The 17572-nt window shown below is 50.0% G+C and overlaps 1 protein-coding gene across 1 annotated transcript; it reads left to right on the top strand.

Annotated features, from left to right (window-relative positions):
• Positions 1-266: 266 nt before the first annotated feature.
• LOC134509066 (sperm-associated antigen 4 protein-like) lies at positions 267-6471 on the top strand. Its single transcript, XM_063321536.1, has 11 exons — positions 267-441; positions 2456-2525; positions 2726-2793; positions 3183-3244; positions 3443-3483; positions 3759-3834; positions 4026-4095; positions 4603-4703; positions 5199-5366; positions 5715-5804; positions 6331-6471. Exons 1-11 carry the CDS (start codon positions 267-269, stop codon positions 6469-6471), a joined length of 1062 nt encoding a protein of 353 aa, XP_063177606.1.
• Positions 6472-17572: the final 11101 nt, after the last annotated feature.

A 17572-nucleotide genomic window follows, 5' to 3' on the forward strand; every position in this document is an offset into this window, starting at 1 on the left:
TGAAGAGGAGAAGGGCTCCTCCAAGAGCACAAGGGGCATTAACAGCCCTCTGAAGGAGAGCAGCAGACAGCAGACAGTCTCTCCTGGAGACATCAGCTGGTGGATAGGACACACAGAGCCTAATGCAGGGCTGGTTGTTCCGGAGGGGGAAGCTGTCAGGAGCTGTAGGCATAGTAAAAGCCGCGAGGCTTAGAAACCTGCCTTGAGCGCAGGAGAGTCTGAGCTCTGCCCGAGTGCTGTTGAGTTCAGCCTGAGAAAAGGAAGCGATGTTCCTCATGACTGTACCAAGCCTGCTTGGCTTAGCCGGGACCCACGGCCCCGCAGAACCAGCGTCATCAAGCCCCGAGGGAGCCCTGGGGCCACCTGCCCTACGTGCCCATGTGGAGCTGGGTACCATGTCCACGTCTTTGTGGGATCCTGGAGTAACCAGAGGGTACACCGGTACGGCAGAGGCCAAGAGGCCAAAGCCTCATCTGTTCTCCCTGCCCAGGCACGCCGTCAGCGCCCTGCCTGCGAGGGGAACCTGCCAGGCCCTCTGTGGCAGGGCTGCCCCCCTCTCCAGGGCATAACCCAGCCCCCTGCCCATGCTTTGTGGAGGGAGTGCACAGGACCAGTGCCACCTCCCGCAGGGGTCTGGCATACGCCCTGAAGGGCCGGCCACCTAGAGAACAGTCCGCAGGCTTTTCTCCAGTGTCGTTGAGCAAGGTTGGTCTTCAGCATTGCTTATGGTCTGGCCACAGCCCTGGTCTCCCTCGGTGGAGGGACTGTGGCCGGTGGAGGGGCCGTGGCAGGGACGGAAGCCCAGAGGCTTCCCAAGGCCCGTCTTCTGGACAGGGCCTCCACACTGGCGGCTCCCCCCGCTCTTCGCTCGCACGGCGTGGAGACAGTGCACAGCAGGGCTCCGTCTTTGTCCTTAGAGGTGCTCACTCTCATCATGGCCCGGCAAGGCCCTGCAAGCTGGCTTGTCCCAGAAGGGGACATTGGGGTGTCCTGGGTGCTCGTGTGTCCCGTTGAGGATGGAGGGGCGCAGCAGCCCCTTGGCATGTCCCTGGGGCCAATTTGGTGGCTGAAGCTCCCCATGACGATGTGGAGCCAGAGGGGCTGAGTGGGCCAAAGCCCCGTGCAGCCCCAGCCCGTGTCACCCTGAGCCACTGTCCCCTCCTTGCTCCATGGGACAACCCGTCTGGCATGGCAGGCCCTGCCCAGGCAGGGGGAAGGCAGGGGGCCATGCTCGCTACACACCATGTCCCCGTGCCACCACATGAGATCCCCACTGCCCTCGGGGCAGCCTGTGCCCCCCCGTCCCAGGAGCCTGCCTGGTCCACCGAGAGCCTATAAAGCACACAGCAAACACCCTCCTTTCTCGACGCAGGCTGCGGTGGGTTGACCCCAGCACACCGATGCCCAGCCAGTCCCCAAGAAATGGCTGCGTTGGAAAGACCAAAGGCCCAGGATTTATTGCGGAGCTTGACAATCCATGGCGTGGAGCAGCCCTTGGGTCCCTTTGGCTTGGCTCTCCGTGCTGTGTCCCCTCCCAGCCTCTCGCCCAGCCTCAGCCCACTCGCTCGGGGACACACAGAGAGGACCAGAGGAAGCCTTGGCGCTCTGCAGGCACTGCCCAGCACCACCTGAAACATTGCTGTGTTTTCAACGCTGTCTGCTCACAAATGCAAAGCACAGCGGCCAAGCGGGCAGCGGGGTCTCTCTCCACCCCCCCACCCCTCCTGCAGTTCCTCCTCTGACATCACAGCCACGACCTCAGACCGTGCGGGGACAGGCTTTGTGAGGTCATGCACCGTGGGCCATAAGATGTGGTCTCGCGGTGTGCTGCTGCCTGTGTGCCTGTGGCAGGCGTTCTCCTCCCGGCTATCTCCAGGAGGGATCTGCCCGCACACACAACACTCCTGCGGCTGAAGGAGGCCACCTAAGCTTGCGGGAGAGCCAGGTAAAATCTCAGGAGGCTCAGGCACCAGACGGCCCAGGCCCGCACGCCGCAGGGCTGCAGAAAAGAAGCGTAAGTTCAGTGCTGCCTTTCGCCCCGTGTTTGCACCAAGCCTGCCTGGCTCGGCCGGGAGCCACGGGCCTGCACGCCCAGCCTCATCCTGCCCCGAGGGAGGCCTGGGGCCACCTCGCCTCCCGGTGACCATGACGGAGATGGCTACCGTGCCCGTGTCTTTGTGGGATACTGCACTAACCACGGGGTAGGCCGGGACTCGTGCCAGCCCCCCTGCCCAGGCACGCCAGCAGTGCCCTGCCTGCGAGGGGATCCTGCCCGGCCCTTGTACCCCACTCCCAGGCTGCGCCCAGCTGCCCCCTTCTCCAGGGCAGAACCACGGCCCTGCCCCTGCCCCCAGGGAGGGAGGACCGGCGCCCACCTCCCTGCAGGGATCTGGCACGCCTTGGACCAGTGTCCTCAAGAAGGGTCCTCAGGCTTTTCTGCGGTTTCTTTGCCCAGGGTTGGTCTTCGGTCTGCCAGCGGCTGTGGACGCCGTCCAGAGATGCCTCGGCACAGGCATCTCCACCCTGTGAGTACAAGACGTGCGCAGTGGGGACACGGAGACGAGGGGTGACAGTGGGTCAGGGCGAGCAGGGGGAGGCTGGCGGTGCTCCCCACCAGCAGACCCTGGCTCCTCCAAAATTCCTGCTCCTTGGCTTGGAAGAGAAAGTCCCCTCGTGCAGGGCTCTGCCCTTGGCCACTGCTAAGCCAGAACTCCCTCTTTTTCAGGCAAGAGATCGTCACCTCGAGCAAGAAGGGGATCTTTGCAATCTTCGTGATGATCATAGGTGCTCTCGGTGAGTCTTTGCTGCCAGCGGAGGCACAGAGGCAGGGAGTGTGAGCTTAAGTTCACAGGGAGATAGTGGGGAGAGGAGCGAGTGGGGCCTTTCCAGCCTCCCACGTCTGCAGCTCAGGGAGCTCCCAAGATGCTCCCTACGCGCAGAGCGGGGAGGGGAAATGGGGCGTAGCTGTGGGGCGGCCAGCGTGCCCGGGAAGCAGGGCTGTGCAGAGCCCCGAGGCCCAAGGAGAGAGAGGCTCCCTTCTTGGAGCCGCAACCTCTCTCTGCACCCTTGCCCCATGTCCCCAGCCAGCCTCTTGCCACCGTGCTGGGGGAGGAGACCGCGGGACTCCAAGCATTGTCAGAAACCCTCCTAAAACAACTCTCTCTTGCTCATGTGAATTACAGTTGGTTCCTGCTGCGGGATCCTGCAGCTCATGTGGATGCAGGGGGCAGAGGATGTGGCACAGGTCAGTGACTGCTGCTGTGGGACAGGAAAGGCCCACGGAGGAGCCCTGCTGGCGGTGGGTGGGGAAATGGCCCAGCGCTCCGGTTCCAGGCAGTGACCCAGAGAACCAGCAGCAGCTTCTGCTGTGCCTTCCTAGAGCCACCGGCTCTGGAAAGCCCCGGCAGCTCGGGGACTCAAAGGGAGAGCCTTTCTCTTTCAGGTGCCGCTGGGGCAGGCATCAGCCAACCTGTGGTCCCTACGGTAAGAGCCCTCTCCTCTCTCCTCACCTGCAGCACCTTTGGCGGGCTAGCGGCAGATGAGCCCGTGCTATTTGCCTTCCCTTGCGCTGTGCCCAGGGCTCATGCCTTTCGCTCCTGCCTGGGCCTTTGGCTCAACCCGGAGGGGGAGGGAAGCGCTTACAAACCAGGGAAAGAAAAGGGGGCTCGAGCGCCCCTCTCTCTGCTCTCCCTGAGCTTGGAGGCTCTGGGAGGGGCTGGGCAGCGCTCTGACGAGATCTGCTTTCCTGGTGACTGCAGGGAACAATCCCCAGCAATGGAACTCCTGAGGAAGGAGATCAGGCGCCTGGCTGCAGAGATCGATGCTAGCAAGGAGGTGATGCTGCACTTTGGGAAAGAGGGCTGGGACGGGCAAGGCCCTTCCTGGGCCACTTGGTGGGCTTTTCCTGCTCACCCCACACAGCCATCCCCTGCCAGGGGCTGCTGGTCGAGCTTCTCCGCTCTAAAGCCCCTTGCCCTGGCCAAGGGACCTGTGGTCATTTCCCCTGCTCCCATGTGTCTTTCCAGGAAGTTCGGCTAATGAGAGAGGCAATGTCTGCAAGCATGCAGATGTCTGACTGGGCTCTGAAAGAGGCAGGTACGGATGGACGCAGGCAGGCAGGGCTCTCATCGCACTGAACTCCTGCTCAGTGCTCCCAAAAGGAGGCTGCGCTGCAGACTCTGCTCGACAAAGCGTAGGGAGATTGAACGAAACCACGGCGCCCAAGAGCGTGACTGTGGCAGAGCTGGGCCCAGCCCTGCCGTCGGACCCCTCGCTGGTGCCCCTGGCAGCATTTCTGCCCTCTCCCTCTCCGCTGAGCTTTGCTGGGGAACAAAAGCGAGCGGACGGGCTGTCCACGCAGCGCGGCCTCGGCTTGGGTCTGCAGCTCTTCCCCAGGGGGCTTGCTGTCTCCCAGCACCCGCAGACCTTCTCTTTGTGCAGCCGGGAGGGGCGTGGGGCACGGGGATCCCCTCCTTCTCCTGGGGCACCTCCAAGCGTGCGCTGCTGGCTGTGGGGCTGGCAGGCAGCCTTAGTAGTTGCCTGCAACCACCAGGTGCTCTGAGCCTGGGCCTTTTGCAGTCACCTGCGCTCTTCTCCCTTCAGGGGCTGCCATGGACCTGCAGAGATCGTCCAGCAGCTCTGCAGGACTCTGCAGGGTGTTTTGGTTCCTGTGTGCTCCAGCCCCCCAGGACACCTTTGTGCAGGTACAGGAGCAGAAACCGTCATTGCTGCTTCTCTTGCCTCTTTGAAGGTGTGGGGCAAGTCCTGGGGCATCTCCCCTCAGGCCAATGGCGTTGCCCAAGGCCCCGGCACCGGGGCGGTGCCAGGCACCTGAGGTCTCCCACAGGGCTTGGCTCCCTAGAAAACAGCAGTTGCCCTCAGAAAGGGGCTGCGCTGAGCTGAGCTTCCTGCCCACCCTCCCTGGTCCCTGCTGGGTGAAGATACTTCTCCTTTGGGACGCCATTTCCCTGCCACAGCTCTGATTGTCCCTCTCCCGCGGGGGCAGTGGAGGGGGTGGGAGGCTGCGGAGCTGCTGGCTGCAGAGCTCCTGTCCGCTTCCCAACACGCCGTTCGTTTCGAGCACAAGCACAGCCCACAGGGGCAGTGCCGCCTGTGCTCCTGGCTCCACGGGAGCACACGGGCTCTACTACGTCGTCGTGTTCCCATCACACCCTCACATTCTGTGCTCTTGCTTTCAGCCGGATGCTTTGCCGGGATACTGCTGGCCTTTCCAAGGGTCTTGGAGCGAGGTGCTGATCCGGTTGCCCACACAAATAACACCAATAGCCATAACCATACAGCACACCGCAAAGATGGCCTCTGCGCTGGGGACTGTCAGCAGTGCCCCCCGAGATTTCACTGTCTCTGTAAGTCTCTGCCGGGCACTGGGGGTTGGGACCTGGCCGCGGGCAAAAGCTCTAACGGGGACTTGCTGCTCTCTGCGCATCTGCCGAGATTCTGCCGTTCCCTGAGGGGACATTTCAAGGGACGTGCCGGGTGGTATCACCCCTCCTAAGGCTCCCTCAGCACCTTTTGGCCCAGCACCTCCGGGCCCCTGAGCAACACACAAGGAGGACACTCAGCCCCACCGCATCCTGCGCCAGACCGCACTGGAGCCGCAGGAGTGGGGTGCAGATGACGGGCGCGGGTCTGGCATGAGTGTTTCCTGGTGCTCGGGTCACGACTCACTTCCTCCCCTGTGCTTTATCTCCAAGGGACTGGATGAGGAAGGCGAGCAAGAAACTCTGCTGGGGACATTCACCTACACTTTGCAGAAAGGGCCAAATCAGACCTTCCCTCTGCAGGTACAGTGTGTGCGTCTGGGCAAGAGGCCAGGGCAGCAACGCCGGTTGGCCAGCAAGCCGCTTGCAGAAGAAGTGCAGACGGTCCCTGCTGGGACAGGGGCCTGACCGTGGCTGAGAGAAACATTGGTGGGATGCGGGGGAAGAGTGGCATCCGTCAGGGAGGCAAAAGCAGAAGGAAGAGCAGATCAGCCCCATGTCTGTGTTGGACCCTGCAGCTCCCCAGCTGCAGCCGCCGGGCAGGCGGTGGCAGGGCGGATGCCCAGCACCTTGCCCTGGCAGCAGGACTTTCCCTGGGCCCTGCTTCCCCGGCACCAGCGAGCCGCAGGTTTCCACGGCTGCCCGCCACCTCCCCGAGGCCGGGCGTTTGCTCTGCAGGGGCACAGGGGTCCTTTGCCGCCTGCGTGGGAGGAGGGGAGGGGAGAAGGGCCCGGGGCAGAGGCCGGGCGGTCAGAGGAAGACGCACAGAGCCTGCTCTCACTCTTTACACCCCGGAGTAACGCTGCTTTTTGCCACGGTTTCTTTGCAGAATGGGATTCCCAGAGGCTTTCGGTTTCTGAAACTTGGCATACGGAGCAACTGGGGAAAACCAGGATACACCTGCATTTATCGAGTGCAAGTGCATGGGAAGATCGTGGGAAGGAAGGCCGTCAGCCAGACACCTGTGTAGACCTTCTTCCCTCAATAAAAATTAAAGCAGAAAACTGAGAAACAGAGCAGAGGGATGCGGCCGTTAGTCTGGTGCAGAGCAATGTCGTTTCAGAGGCCCCCTCAAAGGTGCCAACTTCTGCCTTTCGCAGGCCGAGTCCTTCCTCAGGCTTTCCGCTTTCTCTCCACCAAGGAGATGTTTCCTAACCGAGCAAAAGGAGACGACGCTCCCGTAGCCTTTCCTTGCCTAAGGTCCTTGGTGAAATCCTTTGGCACGAGGGCCGTCCCTGCGTCTCACCCCAGGCAGGAGTCGTCGGAGCCTGGCAGCGTTGGGGGTCAGGATCCCCAGAGCTCATGAGCTCCCCCCCATTCCCTTCAGGGGACACCGTGCATCTGGGGACTGGGTCTAGTGGGGGCCCACATGGGGTGCAGCCATGGCTGGGACCTGCATCCAATAAAGGACGGAGATTCTCCTTAGCCCTCCTTTTGTTGCTAATATATTTATAGAAACGTTTTCTATTGCTTTTTACCTCAGTAGCCAGATGAATTTCCAGCTGGGCTTTGTCCCTTCTAATTTTCTCCCTTCATAACCTCACGATGTTCCTGTAGTCTTCTTGAGTCACCTGCCCCTTCTTCCGAAGTTTGGAAACTCCCCTTTTTTTCCTGAGTTCCAGCTAAAGCTCTCTATTCAGCCAGGCTGGTTTTCTTCCCTGACGGGTTGTCTTTCGGCCCATGGGGACAGCCTGCTCTTGTGCCTTCAAGATTTCCTTCTTGAAGAATAGACAGCCTTCCTGGACTCCTTTGCTTTTCAGGACTGCCTCCCAAGGGACACTTTATAGGGGGGTTAACAGTGAGTAGATTGATAGTTCAGAAAAGAAGCACCTAACATGGTACTTCCATATTGGTGTAAATTTGAAACACAAGAAAATAAAGCAGTATGTTTTGTACAGAGTTTTAGTGCAGGTACTTTCTTTTTGGTTTAGTCTGTTATAATTTCATTGGTTTGAATCAATTGTTCAACTGTCTATATAGTTGTGTTTTGGAATAAGTAGTAAATGATGCTAGCTCTAAAGCACATAAAACGAACACTTCAGAATTTGGGGAAAGTTTTATGTAGCAGTCTGTCAAAATGTTTAAAGTCATTAACATGTAAGGGAGGAATACTGTAAAAGTTTTTGGTATTTTTGTAAGAAAAAAAAGTTGCATACTAGTGCAAATTGGTTAAACTACAGCCACATGCATCCCCACATGAATACTGACCCTTGCTGTGTGATCCTCAGAGGAACACCTGAGTAAGACGGCCCCATATATTTGTGACTTACAGTTGCAAACTCTAGGGAAGCACAAAGGAATGACATTTGGTCAGTAGAAAATTCAGAAAGATGTATGAAAATGCGTATCTTTACAAAAGAGAATGGACCACAGTTTGTCTTGAACTAGGATATCCTCCAGATAAGTCATCTACCCAAAGCCTAAGTTTAAAAGTCAGTTTCCCCAAAATGTAAGTGGATGATCCTGGAGAATCCATGTAATTCCCAGTCTGAAGTACTAAATCATCTTGATTTTCCTCCGTTCTGTAATAAGCTTTTGAATCATGCCTTCTAAAAGGGACTTAGCTGCATAGCTTTGAAAGTTCCTGGAAAAACTGCGTTCTTATTAAAGATATCAAAAGGTATCAAAAGGATAGGTATCAGAGGTACAGTCTTTGTGTAGTTGACAGTCACAAATTATTCCTGATATTCTATGCATTGTTATAGGTTGAAATAATGTGTAACTGAAAATGTTTGGGGGCTATATATGTATGTATCTTACAGGTTGGTACATAGGCCTTCATCGGCAACTTATTCAGTTATTACAGACTGTAGTATGCTTCTGGGATGATATAAAAAGAGTAAGTCATACCAGCCAGCATTCCTCCTGCAGTTCTGGTTCATATTTCTTAAGGTCCTTGAATCAGAGCAGTCTAATTCCACCCAAAAGCATTAATGGAGAGAGGGTCATAACTGTTCTAAAAAACTGTCCTTGAAAAGATGTAAAGTGCTTTGAAATGAGGTAAAACCCACCTCTCTCTACAAGTACATGAGCTTGTCTTAACACTGTACTTCTGTATCATTTTTATAACAAAGCTTGAGAATGGCAGGAGATACAAAGTGCTGTGACTTACCACTGGCTCTCACATTCTCTGCCAAGAAAGCTGTTACTGGGGTCTGGGTGTAGGGAGCCAGTGCTGGTGGTGGTGAGAAGTAGACGTCCAACCAGCTAGGAAAATAGCACTGGCCTGTAAAGAGGCAGCCTCAGCTGTTCAGACAGCGTTCTGGGCTCCAGAGCAGGATCGCTTAATAGAGGGGAGGGAACACAGGCCCATCAACACTACTGACTTTGGCAGCAGATTGTCCTTATGCTTTGGTTGGTGGTCTACCAAGACTTTATGTATTTGACAGGCCAGGGTGTCTGGAAATGTTAGAAGAGAGCAGTTGATCTGCACATGTGGACATGTCAGCTCTGTTCTGCTTGCAAAGCTCAATTATACAGAAGAAATTCAATTTAGTGTAACCAGAATGTCTGTCCTACAGGTAGACTGCCCTCCATATCAATACAAATAGAAATGCACATCACATACTTCTCAATGTAGAAAGTAGAAAATGTCAGGTTTCAACCTACTTGTATACCTGTGCCAACCATGCCTAAACAATAATACTAGGTGCACCTCTGTAGTATATTTAGGCAGAGGTTACTATATACAAGTCACTCCTGGCATCTGGAATATTTATTGAACCAGGTTTTTCATGCAGGCTCATGGCTGCCATAGAACAACATTGTTCAGCTGCTTTGAGTCTGGCTGCCGCAGACCTTTCTTTGTGTCTGCGCTATCAGCAGCACGGAGTACTGGTTCAGGGAGCTGCTGTAGCTGGATACTACCTTTTCTGGAGAGTTAACTTTCACCTGAATTATCTCCCTGAATAAGCTTCCCATGAACTGCTGGTTCAAGAAGGGCGACAGAGGTGTGCTGAGGAGGTTAGGGAGAGGATGTGACTTAGTGGCATAAACTGCTGTGGAAAAATACCCGAGTCTGAATAACTGAGATCAAAGCAATTAAAAGGCTACTTTACACTTGCATGCAAGTACCGTCCCTGAAGTTCAGTGTGCCTTGTGGTTTTCCTGTGTAGACATAACTGCAGGCTATGTTTCACAGTATGAAGCATTGGATGGCTACACTAGTTAAAGATATTCCTCCCCTCTGCCATGGTCTCTTGCCCTCCTAGTCTTTCCGGCAGAGCTATTTCTGCACCTGTGTTACAAACGCAGTTGTGGAACCGATCAGCTCTAAAGTGAAGAAGGAGCATGAACAAGTCAACCTAGTATTCATCCTGATCTTTTCATACTGTGAAGCCGTTCCCTAAAGGTAACTCCTCCCAGTGTGGTTCTCGCATTCTCACTTCCTCTTGACTTATCCTTTGTCGAGGATACAGCTAAAGCATACATTCCCATTGGCAGTCTTTGGAAGAGTGCTCTTCAGAGAGGTTTAATTAGAATGTGTATTTCCTGGATTTAGATTATGATCTCAAATCAAAATGAGGGGTGACCTCATTGCAGTGTACAACTTCCTCAAGGCAGGCGGCAGAGCAGGAGGTGCTGATCTCCTCTCTTTGGTGACCAGCCGACAGGACATGAGGAAATGGAATGAAGCTCCATCAGGGGAAGTTCAGAGTGGACATTACGAAAAGGTTCTTCACCGAGAGGCTGGTCGGTGACTGGAACAGGCTCCCCAGAGAAGTGGTCATGGCACCAAGCCTGTCAGAGTTCAAGGAGCATCTGGATGTTGCTCTCAGTCATATGGTTTAGTTTTAGGTACTCCTGCGAGGAGCAGGGATTTGGATTTGATGATCCCTATGGGTCTCTTCCAACTTGAGATATTCTGTGATTCTACAAAATATTTCAAGTTCTGAAAATAAAACAGAAAAACAGCAATCAAGGCTTGGAGCTATGACAAAGATTATGTTCAGCATTTAGAAGAAGGATTGGGTTTACATTCAAATCTGATTTGAAATTACCTTTTGGTCGTAATGTAAACTCTTCAATTTTCTTTCCAGCTTTTTTGAAAACTCTGCAAAGCTTTTCTCTGTTCTTTCTTGAATTCAAAAAGATGAGCTTTCTGATGAGTTGATTTGATCACGGTTCTTTTCTTAACACGGCTGGAAGTAGATTCTTCACTTGCATCGCCTCATCAAAAATCAAATTTTTCTTCTTTATGTAAACTCAGGGCAATGTCCCTTCATTTTATTGTCAGGCCCTTCTTTTCCAAAGGATCTACATGCTAATGACTGGTAATCTACTGCATGAATCTGTTGAATTGTTGAATTCACAACAGCCATGCATGGGAGGAGTGGTGCTAAGAGGCCATGCAATTTCCAAAACTGCAGTTATGTAGACAAGACAAGGATCTTAACACTTGCCAACCTCAGAGCTTCATAGAGGCCACACAGGAAGAGCTTTGGTCAGGTTTACCTGCCAGGAGACCAGGATGATCCAATTTTATCTGCTCTATATAGTTAATTGAAAAGTGAACAAGAATGTATATCATTAGTAGTTAAATTGGGGTGGATTAAAATAAATAATCCTAATAAGATTAATTATTACTTTTTTTTCCTGAAACATGACCAAATAGCATTGGTCCTCTTGTTTACATGCAGTCCATTTGGAGGCGGAGGAGAGAAATGAAAATATAATCTGCAAGATCACAGAAACACAGAATGATAGGGGTTGGAAGGAACCTTTGGAGATCATCTAGTCCAACCCCCCTGCCAAAGCAGGTTCACCTAGAGCAGGTTGCACGGGAATGCATCCAGACGACTTTTGAGTATCTCCAGAGAAGGAGACCCCACCACCTCTCTGGGCAGCCTGTTCCAGTGCTCTGTCACCCTCAAAGTAAAGAAGTTTTTCCTCACATTGAGATGGAATTTCCTGTGTTCCAGCTTGTGCCTGCTGCTCCTTGTCCTGTTGCCGGGCGCCACTGAAAAGTCTGGCTCCATCCTCTTGGCACCCGCCCTTTAGATATTGATAAGCATTGATAAGATCCCCTCTCAGTCTTCTCCAGGTTTATCAGACCCAGGTCTCTCAGCCTTTCCTCATAAGAGAGGTGCTCCAGTCCCTTGATCATCTTGGTAGCCCTCCACTGGACTCTCTTCAGTAGCTCCCTGTCCTCCTTGAAGTGGGGAGCCCAGAATTGGACACAGTACTCCAGATGCGGCCTCACCAGGACAAGGCAGAGGGGGAGGATCACCTCCCTCCACCTGCTGGCCACCCTCCTTTTTGATGCACCCCAGGAGACCGTTTGCCTTCTTGGCCACAAGGGCACATTGCTGCCTCATGGTCATCCTGTTGTCCACCAGGACTCCCAGGTCTCTCTCAACAGAGCTGCTTTCCAGTAGGCCAGCCCCCAACCTGTACAGGTGTACCGGGTTATTCCTCCCTAGGGGCAGGACCCTACACTTGCCCTTGTTGAACTTCATTAGGTTCCTCTCCACCCAACTCTCTAGCCTGTCCAGGTCTCACTGTACGGCAGCACAGCCGTCTGGTGTACCACCCACTCCTCCCAGCTTTGTGCCATCAGCAGGCTTGCTGAGGGTACACTCTGCCCCCTCCTCCAGGTCGTTGATGAGTATGTTGAACAAGACTGGCGACAGTTCTGACCCCTGGGGAACACCGCTAGTTACAGGCCTCCAGTTGGACTCAGATAAGTCATTGTAGAGTTGGATGTTTCCTCCTTTTACCAAATATTGGACAATGTTAGATGTTTTGAGTGGACTGGATGGCACGCATCGCACCTGCAGCTCAAATACAAGAGTAAAGCCGAGGAATCACGCCGCTATTAAATAAATACCGCAGTGTGACGCTGCCCGAAAGCTCCGAGGGTCTGCACAGCGTGGCGGCCCCTTCAGGCGTAGGCGCAGCGACATCTCCTGACCAAAAGTGTTACTGCAGGTCTTCAACTGCCACTTAAGCTGACCGCGTTGGGGGTAGCTGTGCTTCTTATGGGTAGGTATCAAGCAACTAGTGGGTGAAGTCTTGTGGAAATGTTCTGTGGTTTTGGCTGAATCCGTTACGGATTCCTATTGAAAAAGACCAGAGTTAAGAGTAACTGCTTTTTGAGTATTATTTCACCCATGATAGCTTTAGTGAATCTTCATTTTATGAATGCAACACGTGTTCAAGTGTTGACAGATCCATGATCAGCTTTAGCTCTGACTGTTCTTTCTTATCCAGGTTAGGGTGACATGCAGCATTTTCCAGTCATGTAGTTTTATTCCTTTTCGATACCTTTCATGCTAAATGTAATATTAGGTGAATTACATGGTTATATGGTATATGCTTTGATAAACACGGATGCTTTGCAGAGATTGGATACGTAGCAGAGGAAACAGTATAAATTTGGAATTACAACACCAGTATTCTGTGTTCTTTTTCTATTATTGGTATTCTGTTGGGATTGTGGTAACACGTTATGGCATGATTATGATGCAAAGGACACTTCTGCATACATGCAAACTCTTACTTTTCAGTTCCTATGCACCCCTGAAGTTAAGTATCTTACTACTCAAGAAACTTATCTACTGCTAGTAGACCTGACCACAGTAAGTTTTTTGGAAAGTATGTTGAATCTAAGTGTAACAACTCCTTATTTTCCTGAATTTCAACACAGAATCATGGAATCACAGAATGGTTTAGGTTGGAAAGGAACCCCACTGCCATGCGCAGTGATGTCTTCTACTGGATCAGGTTGCTCAAAGCCCCATCCAACCTTACGTTATACACTTCCAGGGATGGGGCATCCACAACTTCCCTGGGCAACCCATCCCAGTGTCTTACCACCCTCATCGTAAAAAAGTTCTTCCTTATGTCCAATCTAAACCTACCTTTTTTCAGTCTAAAACTGTTGCCCCTTGTCCTGTCACTACAGGCCCCGGTAAGAAGTCTCCCTCCACCTTTCTTCTAAGCCCCCTTTAAGTACTGAAAGGCCACAATAAGGTCTGCCTGCAGCCTTTGCTTCTCCAGGCTGAACAACTCCAACATTCTCAGCCTTTCCTCACAGGAGAGGTGTTCCAGCCCCCTGATCATCTGCGTGGTCCTCCTCTGGACTGGCTTTATCCAGTCTGTGTCTTTATTGTGCTGGGGACCCCAGGGCGGGATGCAGTACTCCAGGTGGGGTCTCACAAAAGCAGTGTAGAGGGCGACAGTCACCTCCCTTGTCCTGCTGGCCACGCTTCTTTTGATGCAGCCCAGGGTACAGTTGATTTTCTAGGCTGCAAGCACGAATTGCTCACATCCAATTTTTCGTAAATCAGTATCCCCGAGTTCTCTCCTCAATCCGTTCATCCCCTGGTCTGTACTGATATTGAGTATTTCCCCAACCCAGATGTGAAGGCAAAAAAATCAAACCCAGAAAAATTATACATCCAAATCAAAAGAACATATTTGTGTTGAAAAAAAGCATGAGACATTTTCTTAAGGGAAGCAGGCTGAGAAATTTGTGAAAAATGAGGATCAAAAAATGACAGCTGGAATACAGCCTTAGCTCACGTACACAATGTCCAAGATTTCTGAGATATGGACAAAAGTGTGTAGAACTACTCATGTGCAGACAAACACATCTGTATTTTTAGAAAAAGAGTTTTTTGTAATTTTTTGAGGAATCAAAGCAATGTAGCTTTCTGCGTGTGAGAAATTTGTTGCCAATTGCATCCCTTATCTAGGATATGACAGAAAACAGTGTGTCTTGTGCAGCTGAAATTCTGTTCTGTGATGCAATGGGCAGAACTAAGGGAACATTGTGAATGGGAAGAAGGTAAATAACATACATATCTTGTCATATCCCCTCCCACCTAACAAATCTATGTCCAAACTTGTCTGCACAAAAATTCTTAAAACATTCTTCATAAATTGGTGGCTTGTCTTCCTTCTTACAAGCAATTAAATTCAGCCAAATCTCTGCCCAGTTCCTTTGGGTTTCAGAATTTGGAAGGTATTTTGGAATTCCAGAGCAAACAGTGCTGAACTCATGATAGTATTCAATGGAAAAGAAGTCTGACACTTACTGTTCCCTATTTTCAGAGAATAATTTTGTCTCCTTTACTTTCCTTCATTTGCAGGCCTTTTAGACATAATTACAGGATACTAGTTAAATAACATTTTGCTATGAAGTTGTGGATACAGGATGTAATAGAGGATGGACACTCCCATTGAAATCAAGAGAGTCTTCTTCAGTGAAGACAGCCGTGCAAAATGCTTCCACGTGCTGCTACTGGAGCTATGGAAGTTTTCCACTGCAATTGTTTGAACTCTGTATCAGTGAACCCTTTGATTTGTGCAGAAAATGTCTAGTCTAGTACATCTAGTTCAAATGAACTCTCTGCTCTGGTTAATCTATCTTCCTTTGTCTACACCCCTCCTCTCCAACACAAGTATTTTTAGTTCCATCCATCTCATCCTTCTGCTGTAACTTCCAATGACTTGCTATCATCTGTTAACAATTTGCAAGTATCTGTTTCATGTCAAGGCCTGTGAAAACAAAATCGGGAAAACAGTCGTCCTCAAAACTGACTCACTCCATCAGCAGCCAGAACGTCCTCATGTAACTGAGATAAGATACTGCTGAGAAGAATCACTGGCAAAGAGAACGTAAACCACTAATTGGCTGGTATCCTGTATATACCTGTAATGAGAGCTCTGTCTGTCATTACCGTATCTAATGACATGGAAGAGGGATTTCCTTCCCCTGGAAATACTGGCAGCTTGTTGTCCCAGGACTTCAAGGATTTCTTGAGTCAGGAAAAAGACTTTTATTAACTGCCCAGAGGTGCCACAGAGAGGCTGAATGGCTGGTTGTGGATGTATAAATGTCGTGATCTGGACAGTCATTACAATTTAGTCTCGTCATGTAAAGCTATTACTGGTTTGCTGTTAATACTTAGGATAGATGTTTGGTTTTTTTGAAGGTAATGGTTGGAGAACATGACAGTCTCCTGATAATTGTTTGTTGAGATAAATAATACAGAATAGGTCATGACAGAAATTTCTAAGAGATCTCTGCTTTCTGACAATGTATGAGGCCTCCAGGTGTCCAAAAAGATAATGCTGTTTTCTAAGTTTCTGTTGGTTCATGAATTTCCCGAGTGTTTTCGCATGGGCTTGGAAACACAGCTATGTAACCTCTGTTTAACTTACTATCTTTTCCTATTAGCTGCATTTTGAGGGATGTTTAAACAATCTGTGATGAGTGCTTTTTATAGGATTAAAGCAGGACTACTTCATTACAGACTATAAATTTATCTCAAAAGAAAGATTGGGAAGACAGAAATGTTTTGCAAACAAAATACTGTCTTTGATCATTACCAACTTGTAACTGTGTAGCCCTGTAATAAAGTATTGCCTTTGCTCGTAACAGGCCATAAGCCTTGTACTGAGTTTCCAGCTGCTACTAATAAAGTTAACTCTATCCCAGCCAAAATCAGGATGCTGTGACAGTGGTTTCTCCAGCTGATGAGTTTTCTATGGCTAATTTATTTTTCTTTTGTATCTTTACATGGTACGATGATAGTTTTAAATAGATAATAGTAACAAGCAGTTACACTGTGTAGAATGATACGATGAGGTAACGTAGAGGAAAGGAGGCCTGGTACAATACCTTGAGAAGCCTTGAGAAGTGGAGACAGCATACGTAGGCTGGTAAGAGATGGAGCACAGGGTTGGCACAAACAATGCTACAACAATCCACTGCTACAAACAATTCACCAGTGGCCAGTTAGAGAAATGCAGACCTGGAGCTGGACACAACTGTTTTTAGGCGCAGCAAATTAGTCAAAGAAACAATATATGTGGACGGCATTGTATATCGTAAACTCGGATGTAATGTGCAGCTGCAGGCTAGTGAAGAAAAAAGCGAGATGTAAAAGTGTGTTAGCAAGTATGCAAAAATAACTCCATGCCGACCCTTGAGGGAGGAAGAAGAAACCATGAACATGAACATGGTATTCCTCCTGGTGGAGGACACCAGATGCTGATGACTCTCTGTAACACCCGCCCCTGCCCCCGAATGAGACCACTGACCTTGGCGTCTGGGGAAGATGGGCAGAAGGGTGAACACAGCGCCGGGAGAGTGGTAGAAACTAAGAAATGTGTGTGGAACAATTTCAACTGTAATATTATTATTACTATTGAAACTTTTCAGCATAGACATATCCTTTCTGGTTCTGTAATAACTACCTCTGGATTAATAATAATTAATGAATGAGGCTGTTAAGATCTCAAGCTAACAATAATTTTTTTACTTTATAAATAAGGCGTGTTTCATTGTTGTCATAAATAAGGTTTTGAGTGTAACAAGCTTGCTGTACAGATAGTAAATTTCTGTCTCAAGAACACACATTTCCTAGGAAACTTACAGTTTTGGGACAAACCTTGTTAAGGATAAACGTTAATTTGCTGTACTCAGCATCTGGGAGGAATAATGCATTAGACTGTTTCCTAAAGGTAGGAATGACACAACAAAAGAGATACTGTTATACCCCTCTTTGCAAAGCATATGACATTATTTCAGTCTAAACAAAGAATCACAGCTGTAGATGTTTGGTTTGTAAAAAGTCACGCATTTGATACTTCAAATATAAGGCAAACAATTAAAGCTAACAACATTTCACACTATGTATTTCAACCTATATCTAATTAAAAAAGAAAAATGCAAGTTGTATTAGTTAAACATTGGTTACTGGGCTAAGATATGAATAATTAAGTCTGAATGAAGACAAATCAACTATCATGTTCTAAACATCAAAATGATAATGGCAGAAAAAAAATCACGTGCATGTCTTTAAATACATCTGTGTAAAACATTGTTTACAAACTAATGAGCCAATGACCTACTTCAGTACTACAAATCCTCCCATGATTTCTTTTTCCACTTCTGAATATGTCACAACTATTGCACAAAACCACTAGGACAAGGTTTGGACTCTGGCAAAGAAAGCCAAGGAGAAGGGAACAACCATTTATTTTACTACAAAATTTTTATAATAGAAATACCCACTTCCGTTCTGCAAAAGCCGTATGTTAGTAAGAGCATGTGTGTG

Source organism: Chroicocephalus ridibundus, chromosome Z (assembly GCF_963924245.1).
Source record: "Chroicocephalus ridibundus chromosome Z, bChrRid1.1, whole genome shotgun sequence".
Taxonomy (NCBI): domain Eukaryota; kingdom Metazoa; phylum Chordata; class Aves; order Charadriiformes; family Laridae; genus Chroicocephalus; species Chroicocephalus ridibundus.